At 34.1% G+C, this 26,877-nt stretch overlaps 2 protein-coding genes across 3 annotated transcripts; one reads left to right on the forward strand and one right to left on the reverse strand.

The window, feature by feature from the left end:
* Positions 1–806: 806 nt before the first annotated feature.
* LOC114258470 (COBRA-like protein 4) lies at positions 807–2,920 on the forward strand. The gene is made up of 6 exons (XM_028198420.2): positions 807–990; positions 1,097–1,176; positions 1,280–1,736; positions 1,816–1,963; positions 2,074–2,351; positions 2,434–2,920. Exons 1-6 carry the CDS (start codon positions 939–941, stop codon positions 2,715–2,717), a joined length of 1,299 nt encoding a protein of 432 aa, XP_028054221.1. The 5' UTR covers positions 807–938; the 3' UTR covers positions 2,718–2,920.
* Positions 2,921–2,971: 51 nt separating this feature from the next.
* LOC114258469 (protein COBRA) lies at positions 2,972–8,447 on the reverse strand. Of its 2 annotated transcripts, none has more exons than XM_082898002.1 (6): positions 8,098–8,447; positions 7,043–7,122; positions 4,583–5,039; positions 4,068–4,227; positions 3,687–3,964; positions 2,972–3,581 (listed from the first exon to the last, which is right to left on the reverse strand). In XM_082898002.1, the coding sequence occupies exons 1-6, from the start codon at positions 8,186–8,188 to the stop codon at positions 3,292–3,294; spliced, it is 1,356 nt and encodes a 451-aa protein (XP_082754128.1). In that variant the 5' UTR covers positions 8,189–8,447; the 3' UTR covers positions 2,972–3,291. The 2 variants fall into 2 exon arrangements, with proteins under 2 accessions (XP_082754128.1, XP_082754132.1); XM_082898006.1 differs by lacking the exon at positions 8,098–8,447 and adding an exon at positions 7,304–7,399.
* Between the last annotated feature and the right edge of the window lie 18,430 nt (positions 8,448–26,877).

A 26,877-nucleotide genomic window follows, 5' to 3' on the forward strand; every position in this document is an offset into this window, starting at 1 on the left:
GATGACCAAAATGCCCTCTGCAACTATTTTTTCCTCAATGCCCTTGTATAGGTTTTGCAGTATCATAAGCCCATTCCCATATCTTCGATGATGCCTTTATAATCAAAGAAAGGTCTAGAAACTATAGATATAGTTCTATGATTGCAACTGCATTTGACAGAGGGACAAAGATTTTTGTCTATGTCCAATGTTAAGTTTGGCAAAACAATTTCATCCAAGACTATCCCATGTAAGCATGAATAGCAACATCACGTAGCCTATTACGTCGAAAGATAGATAATCAAATGAGTAATGTTATATCAACATTTTTTTTGTACATAAATTTCATGCAGACAGATGTAGCTTTTGTGATTGTTTTATTTCAAGTCAAAAAACTCATTATTGTAGTTCATGTTTGCAAAAATGTGCTACATCATTCTAGATGAATTTCATGAATAAAAAAAAAAAAAAATCATGTTTGTGAATCATTTTCCTAATTGAATTACTGTGATAGGGTCATCTAAGTAATTTTGTTGGCAGAACACCGACCTCTCCTAATTACCTGTCACCTTTGGCTGTCAGGGTAACCGTTGGAATGTTGTGCTCAGCCTTCAAATCTCCCGCCTATCTTCTCTCCTTTTTTCTTCTCACTTCACACCAAGTCATTGCTTCAAGATACAGAAAAACTCGTAACAGAAATATAAACATGAGAGAAAAGGAAGGGGGTGATAGAAGATAACCTCTAGGTGTCTAACCACCAGTAGGTAAGCCATCTCAAACTCATTGACAATTCCTCTTGCACATCTTTTTCTTTCTTTCTTCAATACATACAAGTAATCAACCATTGTGAGCTTGGCAGTTCTCAGATACTGAGCTCAACGTACCCAATTTGTAAAAGTTGCATTAGATTAGAACCCAATTCTCATCTTCATCAATATTGATATATCAGCATTGCAGAGATGAGATTCGTCATGTCAGTTCTCTACTTTCTTGTATTCTTTTCTTATGCAGGTAAATTAGCAACCCCTCTTCCCCCCCCCCCCCCCCCCCCCCTTTCTCAAGCTTCAGTTTGGATTCAGCTGTATCTAATTCTTTTTTTATTTATTTTGAATTTCAGCTGCATATGATCCATTGGATCCCAACGGGAACATAACAATAAAATGGGATATAATGTCCTGGACCCCAGATGGCTATGTGGTGAGTACCTACTACAATTTCAAAGTTGATACAAATTTATATATGATTATTATTGATTGATATCATATGTTGACAAGGTTTTTGATGAATTGTTCACCTGCAGGCAGTTGTGACAATGAACAATTTTCAGATGTACCGGCACATCATGAGCCCTGGCTGGACCTTAGGATGGACATGGGCTAAAAAAGAGGTGATATGGTCTATGGTGGGGGCTCAAACCACCGAGCAAGGTGACTGCTCCAAATTCAAAGGGAATGTCCCACATTGTTGCAAGAAGAATCCTACTGTTGTAGATTTGCTTCCTGGTGTGCCTTACAACCAGCAATTTCAGAACTGCTGCAAAGGTGGGGTGGTGTCATCATGGGGCCAAGACCCCACATCTTCTGTATCGTCTTTCCAGGTCAGCATTGGGCTTGCTGGGACTTCAAACAAGACTGTGAAACTTCCTAAGAACTTCACTTTGCTAGGTCCAGGACCGGGGTATACCTGTGGCCCTGCCAAGATCGTGCCTCCCACCAATTTTCTCACCCCTGATCGTCGCAGGAAGACTCAGGCACTGAGTAAGTCTACTTCAAGATCCGATGATTTATGATTTGAATTGTGGTGACTGACACATTTTTCTAATTCTCTCCCGTGCAGTGACATGGAACGTGACTTGCACTTATTCACAATTCCTAGCCCGGAAACATCCAAGTTGTTGTGTCTCCTTCTCATCCTTCTACAATGAAACAATCACTCCTTGTCCTTCCTGTGCTTGTGGTTGTGAAAACAAAAACAAATGCATCAAGTAAGCGCCCCCCCCCCCCCCCCCCTTCTTATTTGACTTGTATTTGTATGTACGTTTTTTGAGTAGATAACATTTTCTGATCTGTCATACAACTATTGATGGTGATATAGGAGTGATTCCAAACTTCTTAGTGTGGTTGGAGTGAACACACCAAGAAAAGATAATACACCACTGTTGCAGTGCACACATCACATGTGCCCGGTTCGGGTGCACTGGCATGTGAAGCTAAACTACAAGGATTATTGGCGTGTGAAGGTCGCGATAACAAACTTTAACTACCGGATGAACTACACACTCTGGACACTAGTTGCTCAGCATCCTAATCTCAACAACGTAACTCAAGTCTTTAGCTTCGATTACAAACCTCTTGTTCCCTATGAGTCCATCAGTAAGTGCCCCCCACAGTTTTGAACAATTCTTGTAACTTTTGTTGAAATTACTGATCTAAACAAATGCTATTTGATATGCAGATGACACAGGAATGTTCTATGGGATGAAGTTCTATAATGACTTGCTAATGGAGGCTGGGCCATTTGGAAATGTTCAGTCAGAGGTGCTTATGCAGAAGGACCAGAACACTTTCACATTCAAGCAAGGATGGGCGTTTCCCCGGAAAGTCTACTTCAATGGCGATGAATGCATGCTACCCCCACCCGATACATACCCATTTCTACCAAATTCTGCTTATCAGAAAATATTTGGGATCTCAACTGTAATTTATTCGATGCTTTTCTTGTTGATTGGACTCTGGTGATTGTTTTCATAAAGTTTAATAAGCAGGATGAGATCTACAACACCAAGATAATGCTGGAACCCAGGTACACGTTTAAAAATTCTTTGAAGAAAGCAGAACGAGCTTGAGTCATTCAAATGTAGTGTGATAATGATGAGTTTATAAATGGGAAAAATAGATATGAACACTTTATAATGAAATCTTGAAGTGCTTTTAATTTTTAATCAGTATTGCATTAGCAAAGTACCATTTCATCTGTATGAAAGCAGAATGTATAAAGGGAAATTCATACCATATATTGAAACAAGTTTCTCTCTCAATGCTTTTAATTTTCATTACAATTACTAATAATGTTGAAATTCTACAAACAATATCATGAAGTACAGTAGTAAACAACCAATATAAAATTACAAAGTAGCAAAATGGTAGTAAATTCACCACCATAAAAACGAGTTTTGTTCGAACTGATGCACACCTGAATCAACACCACTCGTGGGACATCATTGCCAAACACATCTCTTCCATCAGCTTGCTTTAGGTTCTGGGGTTGAGAGATTTTTGTGATGAATTTGTAGTCATACCAGTAAGAAGAATCTTAGGCATATGTGTAGAACACCAAAGACATCAACAGAGCCAACATTAGAGTAAGCAAAGAGATATCTTGACGGGGACTTGTATTTGGCAAATATGGGTAGGCATCAGGAGGTGGCATGACACAATTATCGCCATTGAAATAGATCCTTCGAGGAAAAGCCCAACCCTTCTCAAAAGTGAAAGTTGATGTATCCTTCCGGAAGAGTAGTTCCGACTGTACATTACCTAGAGGACCAGCTTGCATGAGCAAGTCATTATAGAACTTCACTCCCCATAGCATGGCAGTATCATCTGTTCGTAGAAAGAGAAGGAAAAGAAAAACAAAATATACATAAGAAAATTATCTAAGGAGTATAGGAACGAACAAGAACATCTAGAATTTACAATCTGACTTACTTATAGCTTCATACGGAGTTAACGGCTTGTAGTTAAAGCTGAAAAGCTGAGTCAGATTGTCAAAGTTGGGGTGTTGGACAACTAAGTTCCACTGTGTATAGTTCATCCTGTAATTGAAGTTTGTAATTGTAACCTTCACTCGCCAGTAGTCCTTGTAATTAAGCTTAACATGCCAGTGAACTCGGACAGGGCACATATGGTTCGTACATTGGACCAGGGGCGCATAGCTATTCTTGTTTGCTCCTGAAACAACTGATGCTAAATATGGCGAGTTCGGGCTGTGGGAGAGAGAGGGCAAGGGGAACCATGTTAGAGATAGGCTTCAAAAAAAAAAAAAAAAAAAAAAGAAGTTTGGAAAAGAACAGTCGTGAGAGAACATACTCTACACAGCTCCCTGGCTGAGTATTGTTATTTTGACAGCCACAGGTGCATGTCGGGCAGGGTACAATTGTGTTGTTGTAGAAGGATGAGAGTGAAACACAGCAAGTAGGAGTTTTCTGAGCCAGAAATTGCGAATACGTGCATGTAACATTCCAAGTCACTGCCATAAGATACGGGGTCAAATTCCAAATTGTTCACGTAGTTTCAACAATTGTCAGAAATAAATAGTACAAAAACCGCTTCATCTGCTAGCAATCTCATGCTTCTCTAATATGGATACAAAATAACATGAACTATTCAGAGAGAAAATCAAAAGCCATTAGGAAACATATATTTTGCACCATGTGAATATTCAACCAGTAACATCATTACATGCCACTGCAGTTCAAGATTGATAGTATGTAAAGTTGTTATCAGCTAAATAGAAAAAATGTTTCATTGTGCTGGCTTGGTCACTAAAGAAAAAAGAAGACGGATAAATAAAAGTAGTCTCTAGTATTCTCCAAAAAACTTACTCATAGCTTGTGTGACTCTCCTTCCATCTTGGGTAACAAATTTGGTGGGTTTGCCAACTTTTGCCGGACCACAAGTATAACCTGGCCCTGGTGCTTTCAAGGTGAAGTTCTTGGGCACTCTCACTGTTTTGTTAGTAGTTCCAGCTCCACCAACACTAATCTGGAATGAGCTCGCAGCATTGGATGGATCTTGCACCCATGAGTTAATTACTCCCCCCTTGCAGCAATTTGCAATCTGCTGGTTGTAAGGAGTTCCTGGCAACAAGTCCACAACTGTTGGATCCTTCTTACAGCAATGTGGAATGTTCCCTTTGAATTTCGAACAATCTCCTTGCTCTGTGGTTTGGCCTCCCACCATGCTCCATATCACCTCCTTCTTTGCCCATGTCCATCCTAGTGACCATCCTGGAGTTTGAATGTGACGGTATTGCTGGAAGTTGAACATTGTAACTACAGCCTATCCACAAGAAAGAAACATGTGTTGAAAGTTGGTTGGAATGAATACAACTTTGAATCCTTAGAATGCCTATTTCTATGAATCAATTTCTCTGGTGGGATAGAGTATGCCTTGACCTCATTAGGGGCAAACCAAACTCAAAAACTTGTTAAATCAAATCATGTGAAGCAGAAGCCTAGATCAGGATTTACTAACATCTAAACATGCACTTTGGAAAAGAACACAGTATAGAAACAACAACAACAACAACAACAACGACAGTAACTCAAAGAATGAAATGAACTGTGCAGTCTCTCATAAGAGCTCAGGCTTGTGAAACTTGAAAGCACAATGCATAGTGCAAACAAATCTCAATTGGACTAGTAGGAGTGTAGGACTCACTAACTCACTATATTAAATAATACAGACCATATAGGGAAAATGTTTTGGATCCCTAAGCATCTCCAACAGTAGTAGGCATTTTACCTATCTAAACATTACTATAAAGTATACATTTTATTTTGCCAATCAACCGTTTAATGTTTTTACTCTAACTTGTGAAGCACGGGTACTCCAAAAATAGTGCCGTACGAGTACTGGGTACTTACCGGGTGCGGGTACGCGTACCGGTATGGCGGTACGCGTACCGGTACGGCAAAAGAAGGTCTGGTACGTTTGGTTTATTCGGGTATGGCATGGGTACGCCATGGGTACGCCATGGGTACAGCGTGGGTACGCCATGGGTACGCGTACGCCAGGGCCATTTTTTTTTTTTTTTGCCCTTGAAGATCAGCAATTATTTTTATTATTTTTATTTTTTTTTTGGTGCCCTTGCAGATCAGTAATTTTGATATTTCCCTGTTGTTCTGTCTATCTGTATAAATTGTATAAGCATATCAGCAAATGATTTTGATGTTTTTAAAAAGCAATTTGAACCAAAAAAAAAAAACAAGGCCTATAAAGGGTAGTTCTGTGTATGACTATGCATTATGCTTTTGCTTCAGATCCTCCTAGAATTTCTTTATAAAATCTTTAATCATGACAAACTTTGAAGTTTATGCACAAAACATTAAACATTGATACTGTATTAGTTGATTAGTAGTGGTTGGGAATGATGTAATTTTATGTATTATGCAAATTGCAATTGAAAACCTGCCCCAATTGAGAATTTTTTTTCCTTTACTGTTGGCAATTAACTTTAAATCTTTCTTTGGACTCCTGTTATTTCTTTGGTCTCACCCTATAAAAATAGCAAATTGATAAGCAAAAAGAAAGATTTTAAAAATAAATTATGATCACAAATTCACAGTGCATAACATGTCAAAGTGAGAGATTTCACAAATATTATTTTTAACGCTTAATGGCTTTAAATTATAGGAAAATGAGTAATTCTTTTTTTAGTTTTGATATTTAATTTTAATTTGTAAGTTGGATCCTTTAATCATAATTATATTTCAAAAAAAATATATATATATCGACGTACTGCAGCCGTACCCGTATCGTACTCTTTTTGAGTTTTGCCGAATCGTTGTACCCGCACTCATACCCGTACCGTACTCGTACCCACACCCGTGCTTCCTTGACTCTAACCATACTCTTTATTTTAGCTATTCATCCAAATACTATTAATTTTATAGAATATCACGTCAGCAACAAAGATGGAGCGAAATGATCTTAATGATTAAATACATTTTGCCTAGTGTTGAAGGCTAGCTACATGTAGCTAGTGAATATGAGTTGAGCTAAAATGCCTAATCATATGCTTAGTGCATTGGAATTGAAAAAAGTGAGTCACACTAGGCATTTTAACTAACAAGCATTGTATGCCTAGTGGTTTGGAGATGCTCTAATTTTGGAGCTCCAAACCAACCCCCAGCGCTGTGTCATAAGTCACATCACTTGGCAACCCCACTAAAACATAAAATCTATCCAATGAGTGCTTGCCATGTCATTAGGGATCGATATTGGGGTCAAAAATTTGTGGGATGTAGCATTACTCGACCATACAGTTTGCAAATACTTACAACATAACCATCGGGAGTCCAGCTTATGAGATCCCACTTAATTGTGATGTTTCCGTTTGGATCAAGAGCATCGAAAGCATCTGAAACAACAAACAGTAAATTAAGATTAAAAGTCTTTGTCCTAATTAATAGAAATGACAGACATAACTAACCAAAAAAGAAAGAAAAAAGAAAGAGAGAGAGAGAGAGAGAGAGAGAGAGAGAGAGAGAGAGAAATGGGACACATGCAAACAGAGACTGCAGAACAACAAAAATAAATACCCATATCTCATCAGGAATCACCAGTAGAGAGGTCAAGAACACAAAAGGTCATGATTTTGACTGCATATGTTTCCCCAAAATTACATTTTCTAATGGCTGATCTGTAAAATAAATCAAATTTGTGTGCTTATGAAGAAGACCCGGAGCTCAATTTAATGTTCATAAATTCATGCTTTGCATTATTTTGTTTTCAGCCACTTTTTCTATAGGCCATTTCCTCCAACCCAATTATGCAATCTTCGAGGAATTGAAAAAATTCAAAAAAAAAAAAAAAAAGGCAAAATGGATATTTAGATTCAATTTTCAAGGATCATAGCATTGATTATCATTTAGATTCAATTTTGTGTAAGAGTCAATAGATGAGAAAGTCATTCTCTATGGCTTCAATTCAAGGATCTAGAAACATTCTTCAATGAAATTCTAAATCCATGTCAGTCTAAACACCAACAGAACAAGCAAAAAGCACATTCGATATTTGCAAGAAACAGAACTCCACTCCTCACTAAATTTTCCATTTTTCTGAAATCCAAATCTGAGACAGCCCACTAAAACCCATTACCATAAACCCCGCAAGAAACCAAAATAACACGGAATCAAAACAACAAAAACAGAAATTACGGACGATCAAGGAAAACCCATTTTCGGAATTTTGAATTTCAGAACAAATTTGCCAAATCAGTCAAACATTTTCGCAATTATTGGTCAATTAGCAAGTAGTAACCAAAACAGAAAAAACTAAAAAACTAAAAATTTTGGAAGATTTATAGCAGACGAGTAAAAAGGAGTGTGCAAACCTGTGGAAGTAAAGCCGAAGGATGAAAGCAAGAACAGGACCACAATGGCGCAAGTAGTGAGTTTGGATATAGATCCGAAACAAAAACCCATATCTTCTTGCAGATTTTGCTTGGCTGATTGCAGCCTTGGATCTGCACTACTACAAGTGCAGAGTGAAGAGAGAGAGAGAGAGAGAGAGAGAGAGAGGGAGGAGAGAGTCGGTGGTGATGTAGTTGTGACTGGCTTATACTCATGGCAAGTCAGTTTTTTGTAGACTAGAAAAATCACATATTAAAATGCATATATTTTTTTATAAATAATTATTTAACTCAATCAATGATTAGTAGAATTTATAGCAGTAATATCAATGCTTAGTAGAATTTATGGCAGTAAAATTTTAGATATTATCGTTTGCAGTCCATTTTTTGATAATTACATTCCAAATTTTATTATTGATTATTAAAAATATGATTTAAAGTAAGATTTATTTTTATAAGGGATTTAAATGACTTTTTTACGTGTTTATTCTTGGCTATCTAATATACAATCTTTCTCAATTTTAAAATTGTAAATATAAAGTATCACAACTATTATTTCACCTTTTTTTTTTAAAAAAAATAATGCATGTGTTTGATTTGAATTTTTTGGATTAAGTTTTTTAAAAATTAAATTTTTTATTTTTCGTATTTTTTTGTTTTTAGTGAATATTTTTAAAATTTTAAGTATTTTTTTTACTTTTTTAGCTGCACCTTACTTAGATGTATTTAAAATGTAAAAAAATTATGAAAAAATATTTTAAAAAATTAATAAATACATAAAAATATTAAAAATATACTGAATTCTCTTATTTTTTTTGTATTTTTTATATTTAGTGAATTTTTAAAAGATTTTTTTCACAAAAATTATACTTTTTATATGTGTTTATATTAGGTATGTCTAAAAATTAAAAAAAAAATTTACTTAACATATTAAAAACATTCAGTAAAAACAAAAAAAATACAAAAAATAAGAAAGTAAAATTTTTTTAAAAGTGTTTTTGAAAAGATGGTTATAATCAATTTTTTCAGCTTTTTGTGAGAGAATAAAGTGAATTATAATCTGAAAAGTGGATTATAACCCACTTTCCAAAGACCCCAAAGTGAATAATAATTAGTATCACACCAATAGTTTTTTTTGTTTTTATTTTTTTCTTTCTTTCTTTCTTGATTGTATATACAGGGATAAACTTTTCTCCATATCTCATATCTCCATATTGTTCTATACTCTTCTTGTAAATTTCAATTCGGACTCGCATTAATGATCTGAATAGTCTATTTTATAGGCTCCATAATAAATGTTATTCATATAAAAATTAATTTCATTAGAAAATTATAAATACAAAAATAAATTGTATTTTATTTTATAAAATGAATGGTAAATATAATTAAATTTAAATAATCTATTTTATAAAATAAAATGTGATTTGTTCTCATATTTATAATTATCCAATAAAATTAATTTTTATATAAATAATTTTTATCACAGAACTTATGAGATAGATGATTCGAATTGGTCGGTTTCAAATTAAACTCTATAAAAAAAGAAAAAATAGAGAGATAATATATATAATAAAAAAACACTTATTCCGCGTATGTATATTTGGTAACCCACTAAATAGTACTTTTACCAAATATCTACTACAATACAAATAATAACTAATTGTTGGGGGTGTTTCGATAAAGATATTAAGGTACCTTACATTAATGTGACGGAGAATTATTATTATTATTATTATTTTTAACAGTTTCATAATTGATATTTTTGTGTGCATAAACATACAAATGACCTATTTGATTTATATTTTCAGCACAATCTTAAAAACTTCTCCATATTTATTTATGATCCTGCTCATGATATTAATTTATGTCAAAAAATTTTTTTAAGTGCATAAAAATAGAATGACAATATATATATATATATATATATATAGTACATTGTGGGGTAAGATGTAAATTACACTTAAAAATAAATTTCAATCATATAATATTATTTATTTTTTTACACTTTCTATACTTTAATAATGTAGACTTCACAAAAAAAAAAAAATAATTGGTGTGGTCATCTATGCAATTTCTGAATCAAGGAGAGCGAGAATCAAAGCAAGGCATCTAATGGGAATTGGGTACTAGTAGCTTAATGCTGTGGGCCTTCTTTATGAATATTGCAATTATATACAACACAATTTGCTACTGTCGGTGGGAGAGAAAAGACAATTTCAATTTGGGTTGTACAATATTTTCATTTTTTATTATAAAAATCATTTGTTACACCTAAATCTTTTGATTGAAGGGTTTTTTTTTTTTTTTTTTTCTCTTTTTTATTGAGCTTCTGATTGACGTTGACCCATATTGTTTAGTATTTATTCCGGGGGACAGTACAAATCCAGCTCCTTTGCTGACACGTGCACGGCTGTCCCACATTTTTGTAGTCTAAGTGGCACTCTATGATTCGCTAAAACATACGGTCTATTTTGTCTTGGTTGGTGACACGTCTTTGTCTTCTATGTAGTTTTTGGATGTCAAAATTAAGACCCTTTTCCATTCCTAATTGCCGATGATGAAAATGGAAAATGGAAAAAGAAAACCAAGAACTTGTACCACAAGCATTACGCATAAATGAAAAATGTTTGAGACTTCTAATTAGAGGTGTCACTAATGATATAGTAATGGGTCTCATCCACTGTCACTGTTAATTTTTTTTTTTTTTTCACCTCGTTAAAATTGTGTTTAGAGCCTCTAAATTAGAGGTCTCTAGCATCACTGAGAGCTCATTCAGAGCTCTAAACAGGTGGCAAGCAAGAAGGGAATTTGAAAATCATTTACATATACAGTGCATGTGTTCCACGCACTGTGTAAAAAAAAAAAATATAGAAAAATCGATATCTTCCCACAGAGGCTCTAGATATGTTTTGATGTTCCATTTGAGGCTCTATTCCAACTCTAGATTCGTCCTCCGCCGTTCCCCTCCTCCACCGTTCAGCGTCTTCTGTCTCCTTCGGCGATCGGCATCTTCGCTTCTTCTCCCTCTCCGTCTTCCTTCTCTCACTTTTCGGCATTTGCAGATCTCTCTTCCACCGTCCGACGTGTTCGCCCTCCTCCACCGTCCGGCGTCTTCTGTCTCCTCCTACAATCGGCATCTAAGCTTCTCCCTCTCTGTCTTCCCTATTCTCAAGTAAACTCTGCTCCTCAACTTTGGATTTGCATTGTTTGATGAAGAAACAGAGATTATGAATATTTAGAAAATATTTTGCAGTTCCCTCTTTCCCAACTCTGGACTGTAATTGATTGATGAATTTTGGACTATAATTTGGACTGGATTTGCATTGTAGATAATTTGGTGCTACCAAAGTGCTGTTCATACTGCTGCTACAACTGTGGACTTGTTGCTTTGTATATCTTAATTGTAACATATCATCTTCATACTTGTACATTTTTATGAATGCAAGGGCAATTCATATCATCTTTCTACTTGTCCATATTATACTAGTCCATTTTCATAAACAGCAATGCTAGGTATCATGAAAAGTCTTTCATGAAAATGATCATGAAAAATTTGTGACCTTTGGATTACACTTACAATAAAGCACCACACACTAATCAAGGTAATCTAAAGGTCACAAATTTTTCATGATCATTTTTATGAAAAATTTTTCACGATCCCTAACATTTCTCTTTCATAAATCAAAACTAATTTGACAGTGTTTTCTATTTGTACAACAGCAAGTTTAGACTTCACACTCATCAAAATTAACATAAGCAGAGTAAATGTTTAGAGTTAATTTGACCGTGTTCAATGAATGTGGTGTTAATTTGACTGTGTTCATAAATCAAAACTAAATGTTTGTGGTGTTAATTTCACTATGTTCAAAATTCTTACTTTTTAGAGTAAATGTTTTTACAAATTCAACTTTCCTGTTATCATAAAATAAAAAATGTGTACAAATAAAACCATAAAATGAACACAGAGTTGAGATCGTCGGAGAGTATAGAGAAGACAAAGACGACTCCACCGTCCGGCAGGACTACGGATAAAGGATGAGAGAGAGAGGCGATCGTCGGGAGTGAGGATAAAGGTGGAATGATAGAGACCACTAAAAGTGATACTCTAAAGCAATCACTAATGATGTGGCATTCAGTTTTTTTTTTTAAAAAAAAAAAAAAACTGACACAACAACATTGCGGTAGTGGGTGACCCATTGTCACATCACTAGTAGTGGTAGTAATTAGTGCTCTCACTCATTTTCCTTAAGAAAGTTAATTTTGGTTAAAAAATAAATATTATATTAGTTTTTTATTCTTTAAAAAAAATCATTCAGTGTGTGTGGTTCCATTTTTCCGAATTCAGTTTTCTGAAAATTAAATTTTTTATTTTTCATGTTTTTTTTTTATTTTTAGTGAATATTTTTAAAATTTGAAGCAATTTTTTTACTTTGTTAGATAAAATAGATGTATTTAAATAGTAAAATATTTGTGAAAAAATATTTAAAAAAATTAATAAATACACAAAAATTCAAAAATGTGCTGATTTTTTTTTTTTTTTTGTATTTTTGGAATTTAGTGAATTTTTTAAAGAATTTTTTCACAAATATTATACTTTTTAAGTTTATTTATGTTAGGTGTGTCTAAAAATTAAAAAATTTGCTTAAAATATTTAAAAATTAATTGAAAATAAAAAATATGAAAAATAAAAAAATAGATTTACTGAAAAGTGTTTTTTGGAAACAAAAACCAAACAAACTGATTACAACTTTTCAATCATATTAACTTTTTTAATTATTAAAAAAAATTACTTCCAAACCACTTCTTTTGTTTAGATGTAAAATATTTTACTAAAAAAAAATAATTTTTTTGGGTAAATTACATTAACACCTCCTTAGGTTTATGTTTATTACAGTTTTCCCCTTTACATTTGGAAAATTACACTAACTCCTTTGTCAGTGTAATTATTTGACGGTGCTAACTTTTAAGTTAAAATGACATATTTACCCTTAACATTTACATATACTTTAAAGGGTAAATTACATTGACACCCACTGAGATTTCAATTTAATACGGATCCCCCTTGACATTTAAAAAATAATAATTTAATAAAAATAAATATGAAGAAATATATTTAATTTGTAAAAACTTATTTCTAACCACTAGAAAGATAAAAATTATATAATAATAATAATCATTTTTTTATTTTTATTTCTTAACCAAATTAATTTTTTATTTAAAAAAAATTCTAAAAATCAAACCATATATAGCCTAAGAATCTTTTGATAAGTCATTTCTTATGTTGGTAACTTATTTAATTATTTGTTAATTTTATGATATTTTTACCATCTAAGACCTGTTTGGTAACCATTTCGTTTTCAGTTGTCAATTTATATTTACAAAAATTTAAAAAACTATCATAAAAACTTGTTTGATAATTGTTTTAATTTATAAATGGTTGTCTCAATTTATAAATTTGAGAAAAAAACGTAAATTCAAAAAATAAGTTTACGTTGATTTTTAAACAGAAATTTAAAAATTTGACTAACAATTTTTTAATTTTTTTTTCAAATAAATTTTTTTTTCCAATTAATTTTTTTTTTTCAATGAATTTTTTTTTCAACTAATACTAATTGATGAGGCAATGGGTAATGCTACTTTAAACCTTGGGGAGGGGATTGTAATTTTTAAAATGTAAGTGGTGTCAATGAAATTTACCTTGTGAGGGAAAAATTAGTATTTAAAAAAATTAAATTGCTGACATCAGTAAAATTTGTTAGTTGACTGAGTCAACTAACTGAGGGAGTAATCTGTAATGAAACTTTAAACTTTAGAAAGGATGATGTAATTTCCTAAAGATGAGGGAGAACTGTAATAAATATAAACCTCAAGAGGTGTCAATGTAATTTACCCCCATTTTTTTTAGGAAAAATTGGTCTAAGGTCCCTCTCCAACTTTTCATAGGAGGAGAGGTACACAATAATATGTTTTGATGGCTAAAGTCCCTCAACTTTATTTTATGTTACAAAATACCTAATTTACCCTTGTTTGGATTTTGGAATATTCTATTGCTCAGTTCAAAAAAAAAAAAAAAAGACAAGAATATTCAGTTGCTGATTTCTTGGTGGAGATTTTGGAAACTGGTTTCACGGTGGAGATTTTGTCAGAGGTTTCGTAGGGATTTCGTAAGTGTTGCAGTGTGCTTGACGATAGAGATTTCGACGATCATGTAGGTGTTACAATGTGTTGATTGCGTAGTTTTTCATTTGAGTTGAATCAGTTATGGTTTCGATGCAAATTCCACATGAATTTTGATTTTTGTTTTGAATTTTATGTAAGGATTCCGATTTGATATTAGTTGTTCGAGTATATTTTTGCATTAGGTTTTTATTTTCAATTTTGATCAATTCATAATTAAGTTCCGATTTGATTTTTTTTTCAGTTCAGATTTGATTTTGTTTTCAGTTTTGATCAATTCGTAATTAAAGAGAGTCTAGCTCAATGAAATTGTTTATGATTTTTGGAGTTGATTTTTCATTTTCTGTTATTGATCAATTTTAGACATAGGCCATCTTGATAGAGTTGATTTTTATTTTTTGGAATTAATTTTGATTCTCTGTTTTTTGATCAATTTCAAAGAGTGTTGACAGTGTAGTTGATTTTGATGTTTAGAGTTCATTTTTCGTGCTCTGTTTTTTATTAACATGTTGATCAATGATAAGTTTTGTTCTCTATTTTTTCAAACCAGAGAAATTTGTTTAAACCAGAGAAATTTTATTTTCTGCACTTTTGTTGGTATAGTCCAGAGAAAATTGTAAGTTTGTTATTATAATCCAAAGTTTATAATGCAGATTGAATATGAGAAAGTGAATGTAAGTTCTTAAATTTCTTTGGACTTTTATCTGTAGTTGATAGAAAATTAAAAATTTGTTATTCACTTTCAGTTTGTACTTCAGAGAAAATTATAAGTTTGTATAAAATGAATATAATTTTTTGTTTTTCTGAGCAAAAGTTCTTAAATTTCTCTGGACTTTTATGTTGTTATTGTGAAGTGTTTTTATGTTGAACAAATTATTTTTCTTGTTTTTTCTTTCAGTTTCGATGGACAGTACAGTGTTGTTGCTGTGCAAATATAGGGATGATACTATTGTCATTAATGTTTTATGTGAATTAAATTTTGATGAATTGGTTGGCATTTTGTGTAAAACATGAGAGAATTTGAAACCTGAGACTATGTGTATTTCATATTCTATTGTGGGCCATCCGAATTGTATGGTTCGAAATAATATTGATTTTCTAAATATGTTGAGGGTTGTTTGTGCACGTGGTGTTGATATAGTTGATGTTTCAGTTAGTAGATGTAGTACTTCTGATGAAGAGGATGAAGTGGGGTCTAATTGGGTAGATGTTGTGGATGGTGAATGTGATAGGGTGGTGGATATTAAAAGGAATTCACTCTCTGAGTTTTGTTCTCACCAAGAAAATGTGTTATTGTCAGCTAGTTGGCGAAATAATAGTACGAGTGTTGGACAAAAGTTTGACGGTGGTGTGGTTGAGTTCCGTACTGTTTTATGCAAGTATGCTATTGAGATTGGCTTTCAGTTTACGTATGTTAAACATGACAAGCTGAGGGTTACGGCAGAATGTGCATATAAGGAATCAAGGGGATATATATGGCGTGTACATGCTTCAGTTGAAAAAACAAATGGGTTCTTCTACATAAGGACTTTGAACAATGAACATACGTGTGGTGTGGCGGTTCGTACGAGTAAACATGCTAGGATGACTTCCAACTTAGTTTCTGGGCTGATACTTGAAGAGGTAAGTGCAAAACCTTCAACTCGTCCAGTGGATGTTGTCAAAGAAATGAAAGACAAGTATGGGGTCTCAATCAGTTATAGCTATGGTTGGTTGGGGGTTGAAAAAGCAAAATGTAGTACATATAGGGATTCTTGTTTGTCATTCGATCAATCATGATGGTATTTTGATGAGGCATTGAAGAACAATCCAGGTAGTCGTTTTGAGTTAGATTTTGAAGATAACAAGTGTTTCAAAAGAGTGTTTGTGGCTTTTCATGCATGCATTACTGGTTTCAAATATTGTCGGTCATTGCTTTTTCTTGATGGAACATTTTTAAAAGGACAATACAAAGGAGTTATGCTTGCTGCAACGGGGAAAGATGAGAATGAAGATAATTGTAAATATATATAATTTTATCTAAGTATGTGAATTTTCTATACATGTATGAATTGAGTGAATGTGATTTTTTTCTGACACTTTGAATTTTCTCTGGTTTTGGAAACTGTGTGGATTTTGTATTGTTGTGGCCACTGTCAGAATTTTCACTGGATTTTGGCCAGTGTGTGAATTTCTCTAGATGTTATCATTGTGTGAATTGTATCTGTAGTTGTTCTCTAAGTGAATGTTCTCTGGATATTCTGATTGTGTGAATTTTCTCTGTAGTTGGTCACTAAGTCAATTTTCTCTGGATGTTGCCAATGTGTGAATTTTCTCTAGAGTTGGGCACTAAGTGTATTTTCTCTGGATGTTTGCAGTGTCAAATTTCTCTGGCTATTTATTGTTCTAATTTTCTCTGCATGTATATATCTAATATGCTTGTTACTATTTGTTTTGTAGGTTGTTTTCCTATAGCTTTTGTTGTTGTTGATGCTAAGAATAAAGACAATTGGTGTTGGTTTCTTGAACATTTATATGGAGTATTGGGATCAGAAAGGGTGATAAGTTTCATATCAGATCGACATTGTGGTATTGTGGAAAGAATTGCTAGGTTTTTTCCCAACTGCTTTCATGGATTTTGTCTTGAACACCTAAAGAGAAATTTGAGGGATAAGTTGTCATGTGGAAACATAAATTTGATTAGGGAGACGATTGTGTCCAAATTTTCAGAATGTGCATATGCCTAAATGAATTAAAAAGGGAGGGATGAGACATTGTGAGTGTTTTCTTAAGAAGTTTACCATATGAAAATTGGAGTGATGCATATTTTGAGGGGAAACGTTATGGTGAGATGTATTCAAATGTTGCTGAGTCATTCAATTCATGGATACGAGACGCTCGGCACTTGCCAATAACAAATTTGGTGGACATGATACGGTTGCAAATCATGAATATGAGGTCTGATAGGAGGCTGCTCTCTAGTAAATGGAATAAAGTTCTCTGTCCTCGTATGGATAGTGTATTGGAGAAGGCTTTCTTGGATGGGATGACATGGAATGTGAATTTATCATCTGATAATGTCTTTAAAGTGCATTGTTTTCCTTCGGTTATGGTTGATCTTTTGTTGAGAACTTGTTCATGTCGAAAATAGGAAATAAATTGGTATCCATGTCAACATGTTGTTGCTGCAATTTTTAGGAGTGGAAAGAATTTGAATTCATTTGTTGAGCCATTTTTTCATGCTAATATGTATCGTCAAGCATACTCGTTTTCGATTGGCCCAGTTCCAACTGTTGAAAAACCTGTGTGTAGCATTGATGATGCTATGATTTTACCTCCATTGAGTAAGAGACCAGCTGGAAGGCCAAAAAGGAACAGGATTTCTTCTACTGGAAAGTTTAAAAGGGTGATTAAGTGTAGTCGTTGTGAGAGTATTGGTCGCCATAATAAGAGGACATGCAAGGAACCTTTGTTAAATAGTTGAGGATAATACATTTTATTGATTGAATAATACATTTGATGATTACTTTCTGTATTTTGTTTTGTGAAATGTATTTTTTAGACTGTGTATATAATAATATCAATCAAATTCATCCAGAGAAATTTTTCAATATCAGTTAAAGTGTGCATTGTGTTTGTTGATATATACTATAGGCAGTGAGTTTGTAATACCTATCAAATTCATCCAGAGAAATTTTCCTATGGCAGAGAAAATTCTGTGTGTTGTGTTTTGAAGCTTCAAATTCATCCACATAAATTTGACAATGGCAGAGAAAAGTACTGTGTGGATTGTGTTTTTTGAATTTGATAATTGTTTTGTACTAACACAGTGCATTATAGATTGCATGATCATATAGGTACCTTCTTTGGCATGATACGAGTTAAATTTCTCTGTGAATTTCTGGTAACTTCATATCAGTCATTTCAAGAAATGTGCACACCAGACAGAGCATGCACAAAATTATTGCACTGAGTACAACCAAGAAACAAAATTAAGCTCTTTTGAAATTTTTCTGAGTTGGGAATTTCTCTGGACCAAGGAAGAATTTATCTAGAATTACTTTAACTCAGAAATTTTTCTTAAAGCCAGAGAAATTCAGAACTCAGAAATTGCATTTTCTGTCCCTATTCGAATCCGTCAATATCATCCGGAGAAATTTTCTACTATCAGAGAAAATTATCTGGGCATTGTGTTTTGAAACTTCAAATTCATCCAGTGAAATTTTCCAGTAGCAGATAAAATTACTGTGCGCTTTGTGTTTTGTTGAGTTTGATGATTGTTTTGTACCAACACAAAGCATTACAGATTACATGATCATATAGGCATCCTGTTGGGACGATACAAGTTAAATTTCTCTGTGGATTTCTGGTAATATCATACCAGAGAAATTTCTGCAGACAATTTTCTCTGTGTGGATTGGGTTGACAATCACAATATATATATATATATATATATTTAACCATTGATAGGAATGAAATTTACATTAGTCAAAATAAAATAAAAAAAATGAAATTTACATTAGTCAAAAAAGGATATATACATATATGTCAAGCATCATCGAACAAAAAACTGAATGGTTAATACTGTGTGGATATATACATATATGTGAGACAATTTTCTCTGTGTGGATATGTACATTGTCTTCCTTTCACTAGTTTCACTATTACATTTTTGGTTCCTCTTCTGGAGGTATTTGAATTAGCTCAGTCCATGACCGGCCAACTTCGGTCACAAATCTCTCTATGAGTTCTGCCCTCATCAACCTTATTGTGTGGACAATTTGGAGTTGATAGGTTCATGCTTGTTGTATTGTTTCATTATATAGTAGACAAAGAGGCCACAATCCAGACTACATACAAATTATAGGTATGGTTAGTTTTAAGAAACATACAAATCAGATTATCTTATTTATAGATGTATGAAACTTACGAATCACTGTCTTGTTATGGAGCATTGTTGACCTACTCAAAGTCGTAACTTGTGTTTTGTGAGTTTATCAATTTGAAAGAGGGTTGTGATTGAGCCTCTCTTTCAAGGCAAGCTTTCAAAAAATTCTCCACATAATCTTGCTGCAAAAAAATAATTTTGAAATATCAAAGAAATTTACAGACAAATCAATGGGATTTTATGAAAATTATCATCACATAAAGATTATGATGGATCAGAGAAATTTACACTCGTTACCAATTGTTTTACATCTTTCACATATTTGTCTTCTGCATCATCCCTCCTTGGTCTCAGTGAGTTGTAGAACCTTCATAAATTGTCTTGTTTGTCCAGGACAAGCAAGGTCTAGTGATTTCCATGTGTGGACTTCTCATTACCTCCAGTATTTATTGGGAAATGGAGGAACCTGTAGTTCCTCCATGCTATTTCAATATGCTTGTCAAATAAGGACACTCGAAAAGTTTGATTTTCTGTCATCTTGATGAAATTCTGTGGTAAGAGAAAATCAAAAAATAGTTATGTTATGAGAAAGTTTAAATGACACGAATTTAAGAAATATACACAGAGAAATTTTAAATGTACACAACTAGCCAGAGAAAATTAGACTAGTCACACAACTGGCCTCAAGAAGTATCTTAAGAAGAGAAAGTAGTAAGTAAATTCCAGAGAAAATCAAATAAAATAGTAGTAACATACTAAGCTCATGGATGTGAAAAAAAATGAAGTTGGTTGTTTTTCTTCTCTCATTTGGTCAGCCAAAAGGATCTCTCCATAGCCATCAATGACTTAAAAAATATGATTTATAATTGTAATATTGGTTTATAAAGGCTAATGGAACATTGTATAGAAATTTTGATGAAAGACTTACATTGTTGGCAATTTCTTTTTGCTTTATTAGGTTTCCAATATCTTCGAAGGTAATGAGATTCAACTCACTTGTCCAAATTAAAGCCCTACAAGATGACAAAGAAGGGATTAAATTGTTGTTAATGCAATATAAGTTTGTAATTTGTTGTTTGTTATCTTCTATTTTGTTTGTTGTGCGTACTCATGTCCAGACACATTTGATATGTGCCGCAAGATGTCTTTCACATGATCTTTTATCAATCTTGAAATCAGTAGAGTTTGTGGAAAAACCCAAGATTTTCTAATGTTTGTAGGTTGAGGCAAGACGTACGCATCAGCATCAAGTACTTCTTTGTCCTTCGTGGTTTGCTCAGTTTGCTTTGCAGCTTGTTTTGAAGCTCTAGTCACTTTCGCAACTTTGGAATATTGAAATTCTGGATCGTGCTGCTTTTCCTTCCTTTCTTTTGCCTTTAAATTTTTTATCATTGATGTCAAATCTTTTTTGACTGTAGATAGTGAAAATATTAGTAAAAGTGAAATTTCTCTGAAGTAATAAATGATATTTCAATATGTAAATTTATTTGATTCAATATTTTCCACTTACCATAGACTTTTGTCTTTTGTTTCGGTTGTTCTTTGTGTGCCATTTGTTCTTGTTGGGTTGTGGAAAGTTGTTCCACTTGCATTCCAACTATACACAGTGAAAATCAAACAAGCCCCAAAAATTGAATAAGAAAATAGACAGAGAAAATGAAATATAACTAATGTGTTAAGAGAAATATAACTTCTAGAGAAAATTACCAATGACATAGAAAATATTAATAAATAGAAATTTCTTTGAGTTATGTTGACACAAGGACATAACTTTTTGTGGCTCAAGATTTTCACTGACCTTATGGTTGAAGTTGTGTTGGTGTTCGGTATGGTTGTGTTGCTAGTTGGACGGATAGTTCTTGAACTTGTTCACGCAGTTTAGCATTTTCAGTTTCAAGCTCCGAAATTGAACACCTCAACTGTTGAATTGTTTTTGCATCGTCTTCTTTTTGAACCTCCAACATCCTTAGTTTCAGTTAGATTGTGTTATCTCTTTCTTGAAGTTCTGAGTTAAGTGATGTGAAGGTTCTTATTGCAATATCCTTTTCAGCAAGTAATTCAATCCAATTTATCTCTTCTTCTTTTTTAGATTGAGAAAGTGCCTTTAGTCTTTGACGTAGATCAGCAATTTGGGTATCCTTTGATTCCTCAAATTCTTGAGGCTGATGCATTGTTGAGCCACAAATGCTGTCATGTTGTTGGTCCATCGGCTCATTACGTTATTCTTCATCACTTTCCTCCTTGTTTTCTTCTTGCTGTTCATATTCTTCTTCATCTTGTTCTTCACTGTCTTCTTTTTTCTGTTCATTTTGTTCTTTGTTTTCTGCTTCTATTTCTTCACTTTCTTCTCTGGCTTCTCCTTCTCCACTGCGTGTTTGATCTTCTTGTCCATTGCTAGCTTTGTATTCTTCTATGTTGCCTTCTGCTTCTTTATTGAATTTGACAATTGCTTGATCTTCAGATGAATCTTGTAATGTCTCCTTGAATTTGACAATTGCTTTTTTTGATTCTTTCTTTGTCTTTTTACCAAGACAGAACTCCTCTGATGGGTTTTTGACTAGCTCCTTGGTATCTATCTGTATTTTATTAGAAAAATGTTACAAAATTCACTGAGAGAAAAATTTCAAATAAGGAAAATAAAATTCATCTAAATGATACTAATGGGAAACAAACTTTAGAGAAAATTGTATGGGCCATAGAAAATTATAGACAAAGAGTTAATTTTATGAGGCAGAGAAAATTATGAAACAAGCAACATAATTTAAATATCAGAGAAAATTAATCAAGGCATATAAGTTAATGTTTGACTATAGTTGTGTAAGAGAAATTGGGATTCCAGAGAAAATGCATTAGAAGGTTATAAATAAACAGTGTTTATCAAAGATGAAAGGGACATAAGTTATGGGCCAGAGAAAATTACACACAAAGAGAAACAATTTTATGGGGTAGTGAAAATTATGAAACAACCAACATAATTCAGATATTAGAGAAAATCAATCAAGGCATATAAGTTAATGTGTTACAATTGTGGTCAGAGAAAATTGATTACAATGGCAGAAATAAATCAGTTGGTACCAAAGAAGAAAACATAAATTGATAGTTCAGAAAAAAATGATCTTAATCAATCAATGCACAAGGAGAGAAAGAAAGAGGTGGTCAGAGAAATTTTGAAATTTCATTGAGATTTCATTAGTGATAGAAATCTAACTTGTCGAGGTGCAAGAGAGTAGACTGGTGTCTTCTGCAGTTGTTTCGTCAAGGTTTGCAGGTTCCACTTGGCACATCTTGGGAAGTCAGTTGTGTTACTGTCTTCTGAGTCAATGATATTTGCATGTTCACATAGCCAATACTGTGATGAAAATTAAAGTAATTAAAATTTTCTAAACGCACAAATTTGTAAGGATGATAACTGCAAATTTGAATGGATATTATACTTACTAGCAATGCAATGACGCACCCCGTAACTTTTTCTGGAGTTTTGTGCAATGCCTAGTGTCTTCTGAGTCAATGTTGATGTGATTGCTTCTGGCCAATCATACTATTTCATTAATTCAAGAGGTTCGACATACTTCATAAAAACCCACCCTATTGAATTCCCACTTGTTGCAAAAAATAGGGTGAGACACAAGTACAATGTAACAATGATTGCTATATCTTTGAAGTCAGTTGATTCCTTACCTTTCATTGCTTTGACCAAGGCATTTTTAAGAATAGGACCAGTGAGCCTTGTGTCCTTTTGTAATCTTCTCCTTAGGAATGCAGATTTTGACTTTTTAGAGTATCTTAATGACATGACTCCTTTACCTCCTTGCAAACCAAAAATCAAGGTCATGTCATTTGTTGTAAAGGTCAGGTTCTTTTCACCAACTGTGAATGCTTTTGTTTTTTCTTTGTAACATTGGATTATGGCAACTACATCATCATCAAATTTCCTAGATTTCTTTGGATCCATCCTTCCAGTGGTTAGAGCTTGGATCAAATACCAAAATGGGGTCTTTTGAAGCTCTACAAGTTGTTGTGAATTGAATTTAAGTGTTTGAAAAAAGGAGACAACAAATGAGAGGTTGGATCGGAATTGAATGTTGTAGTGAGCTCTCTTTCTGTGGAGTTTAACAGGTTTTTTCCCCCTTGAGCTTGAGTCTTTTGAAGTTGGGGTACTCATCTGGATGCTAGTTGCTTCATCACCTTGGACTTGTGTGTTTTGACGAGGAGTTCGTGGTGTTTTACTGCTGGTTTTTTATCTTAGATCATAAGAAGACCGAGAGAGTTGTTCTTTCTTGCTTGGTGGTTCTAGTGTTTTGCTGCTGGTTTTTTATCTTAGCTCATAAGAAGACTGAGAGAGTTTCTGTTTCTTGCTTGGTGTTTTCGGTGTTTCGCTGCTTTTATGTTTTGCCATTTCTAGACAATGATTAAAACATAAAGATGTCAACATTAAATCCCAAAGAAAATTGAACATGCCAGAGAAAATTGGACATGTCAGAGAAAATTACAGATAAGGGAGAAAATTACAGATAAGGGAGAAAATTATAGATAAGAGAAAATTGGAGATGTCAGAGAAAATTACAGATGAGGGAAAATTACAAAAAATTGGACATGCCAGAGAAAATTGGACATTGAAAATTAAATGTCAGCGAAAATCAACAAAGCATCATAAATATGGAAGAGAAATTTTCAATAATTGTTAAAATTACATATAGAAGTAAACATACTAGAGAAAATGAATGACATAGAAAAGTAAACATGGCAAGCCAAAGAAAATTTTCATTCCACAATTAGTAAGATAAAATAAACAAAGTAATGTAAACATGCCACTGAAAATTACACCACATTGAAATCAAGAATTGAACAAAATAAACATACCAGAGAAAAATACACATTCCGGAGTAAATTACACATTCTTGAGGAAATTTCCATTCCAGAGAAAATTTCCATTCATAATATTAAAATGCCAGAGAAATTTACATACACAACCAGAGAGAATTAACCATGATAGAGACACACAAGGGGGGAAAGTGGTGTGATGTGGTCAGAGAAAATTATAAATACCAGAGAAACTTAGATAGAGACAAGAGAGTAATAGACATTCCAGAGAAAAATACATATTCCAGAGAAATTTACAAAGTAGAGAAATTCATAGACAAAATCACAGAAACATGTTTAATAATAAGATCAAAATTCAGAGAAATAACTTTTTTTCAAAATACACATGTCAGAGAAAATTCAAAGAAGAAACATTCATTCCAGTCCATAATATTAAAATGCCAGAGAAAATTAAACATGATAGAGACACACAAGGGAGGAAAGTGATGTGATGTGGTCAGAGAAAAATATAAATACCAGAGAAACATAGACAGAGGCAAGAGAGTAATAGACATTCCAGAGAAAGATAGACATTCCAATTCAAAATACATATTACAGAGAAATTTACAGAGCGGGGAAATTTATAGACGAAGTTACAGAAACATGTTCAAGAATAAGATAAAAACACAGAAAATTGATTTTTTTCAAAATAAACATGGCAGAGAAAATTGAAAGAAGAAACATACATCAAGAAAAAATTAGAGAAATTCAAATGCCAGAGAAATTTACAGATAAAATCACACAAACATGTTCAAGAATAAGTTCAAAACACACAGAAATAACTTTTTCCAAATTCAGGTAGCTTTTTATTACGAAATTGAAACCCTAATTTATGGAAGGTTAATATAAAATACAATTAACTGTGTTTCCAGAGAAAATCTAGTTGTATTGTAGAAAAACTTACCAGAGTTATGATGAAACTTGAATGACGAGCTGATATGGCCTAAGATGAAAATGCGACGTGACGAAGATGGACTGAGATGACGATGAGCAGTGAAAACGAAGCTCTAACGAAGGTCAGAGAAATTTGTGAGGAAGGAATGTGAATGATTTTTGCAGAAGATAACGAAACTCTAATGTCGATAGTGAAGATGATATTGAAACCTTAATTTTGCTGTTCGTGAAGATGGTGGATGGTTGAAATGGAACTCAGACGTCGGAATGAGTTTCGTTTCTGTGTTGATTTTGGGAAGGGTATTTTGGTCCACAAAATAATTAAAACCGCGCGCCAAGTTGTTCAGTGACCTGATGCATCACTATTTTTTTTTTTTGGTGTCCTTTATCCTCTAAATTATTATTATTAGGGACCTTAAAAAAAATTTCCCTTTTTTTTAAACTTTTTTTTAAAGTTTGGCTGAAATTTTGAATTAAAATTCTGACCATTTTATAAGAAAAAGGAAGGGATTTTTATTGATAAATCCCATTTAGAAGTGTTTTAACCCAAGAAGTCCATGAAGGAATTTTTTAACCCATTTAGTCCCATGTATGTATAGTTTTATTTCATAAAGTCATTTTTCTTGATTTACACTATTTTCTTGGACACTTATGCCCTTATATTTAATTTTGATACCCTTATAAATATTTTTTGAACGGTTAGCAATTTTATGATGTGAACATTTATATTTTAAAATTCACATTGGTAGGAATGTAAAATTGGCCCGTGGACGGCCCGAAACCCGCCCGCGAGTCGGGGCGGGCCCAGCCCGTTGAAAATGTGAATATTCACATTGACATGTTAACATTCACATTAATAGGAGTGTAAAATTGGCCCGCGTCCCGTGGCGGCGCGAAACCCGCCCGCGGCCCATGGGCGGCTCGGGGCGGGCTCGGTCCGGCCCGTTGACAATGTGAATATTCACATTGACATGTTAACATTCACATTGATAAGAGTATAAAATTGGCCGGCGGCCCATGAGCGGCCAAAAGCCCGGCCCATTGACAATGTGAATATTCACATTGACATGTTAACATTCACATTGATAGGAGTGTTAAATTAGCCCGCGCCTCGTGACTGCCCGAAACCCGCCCACGGCTCGTGGGCGGCCTGGGGCTGGCCCGGCCCGGCCTGTTGACAATGTGAATATTCACATTGATAAAAGTATAAAATTGGCCAGCAGCCTAGGACGGGCCCGACCTGGCCCGTTGATAATGTGAATATTCACATTGACATGTTAACAATCGCATTGATAAAGAGTGTAAAATTGGCCCACAGCCCGTGGGCGGCCCGAAGCCCGACCGTAGCTCGAGGCGGGCTTGGCTCGACCCGTGACAATGTGAATATTCACATTGACATGTTAACATTAACATTGATAGGAGTGTAAAATTTGCCTGCTGCTTGAAGCCTGCCCACGGCCAGGGGAAGGCCCGTCCCGGGCCATTGACAATGTGAATATTCACATTGACATGTTAAAATGCACATTGATAGGAATGTAGAATTGGCCCGTGGCCCGTGGGCTGCCCGAAGCCCGCCCACGGCCCGAGGCAAGGTCGTTTGGGTCTGGGCCCAAGCATGTCCGAGACCCTAGGTTAGGGCCTAGGTCATCACTTTGAAGCACGGGCCGGCCCATCAGCCCGCTTAAGGCCCATTCAAGGCTCGATACGAGGCCCAGCCCGCCCGAGGCGCAATGTATTTTTTTGTGGAAAATAATAAAATTTTGGTAGAAAAAATTAAAAAGAATTAAAAAAAAATGGTCAGGCCCGCCCAAGCCCGACCTAAGCTCGAGGCTAGGCCCAGGCCCACCGGCCCGACCCAAGGCTTGATCTATCGGCCCGTCCAAAGCCTGAATACCCTTGTGCCAGGGCTAGGGCTTGGGCCTAATTTTTTGGCCCGTGGGCCAGCCCGAGAAAGGCTTGTTTGA

This window comes from Camellia sinensis, chromosome 1, assembly GCF_055761805.1.
Source record: "Camellia sinensis isolate YWXY chromosome 1, ASM5576180v1, whole genome shotgun sequence".
Classification (NCBI taxonomy): domain Eukaryota; kingdom Viridiplantae; phylum Streptophyta; class Magnoliopsida; order Ericales; family Theaceae; genus Camellia; species Camellia sinensis.

What these genes read in the sequence shown, in the direction of transcription:
- LOC114258470 (XM_028198420.2), top strand. Translation starts at nt 939, where the DNA reads ATGAGATTCGTCATGTCAGTTCTCTACTTTCTTGTATTCTTTTCTTAT. An exon ending in TGTATTCTTTTCTTATGCAG is followed by an intron (nt 991 to 1,096) that starts GTAAATTAGCAA and finishes TTTGAATTTCAG; the next exon opens with CTGCATATGATCCATTGGAT. An exon ending in TGTTCCCTATGAGTCCATCA is followed by an intron (nt 2,352 to 2,433) that starts GTAAGTGCCCCC and finishes TTTGATATGCAG; the next exon opens with ATGACACAGGAATGTTCTAT.
- LOC114258469 (XM_082898002.1), bottom strand. Translation starts at nt 8,188, where the DNA reads ATGGGTTTTTGTTTCGGATCTATATCCAAACTCACTACTTGCGCCATT. An exon ending in CAGCCAGGGAGCTGTGTAGA is followed by an intron (nt 3,965 to 4,067) that starts GTATGTTCTCTC and finishes TCTCTCCCACAG; the next exon opens with CCCGAACTCGCCATATTTAG. An exon ending in AACTCCGTATGAAGCTATAA is followed by an intron (nt 3,582 to 3,686) that starts GTAAGTCAGATT and finishes TTCTACGAACAG; the next exon opens with ATGATACTGCCATGCTATGG.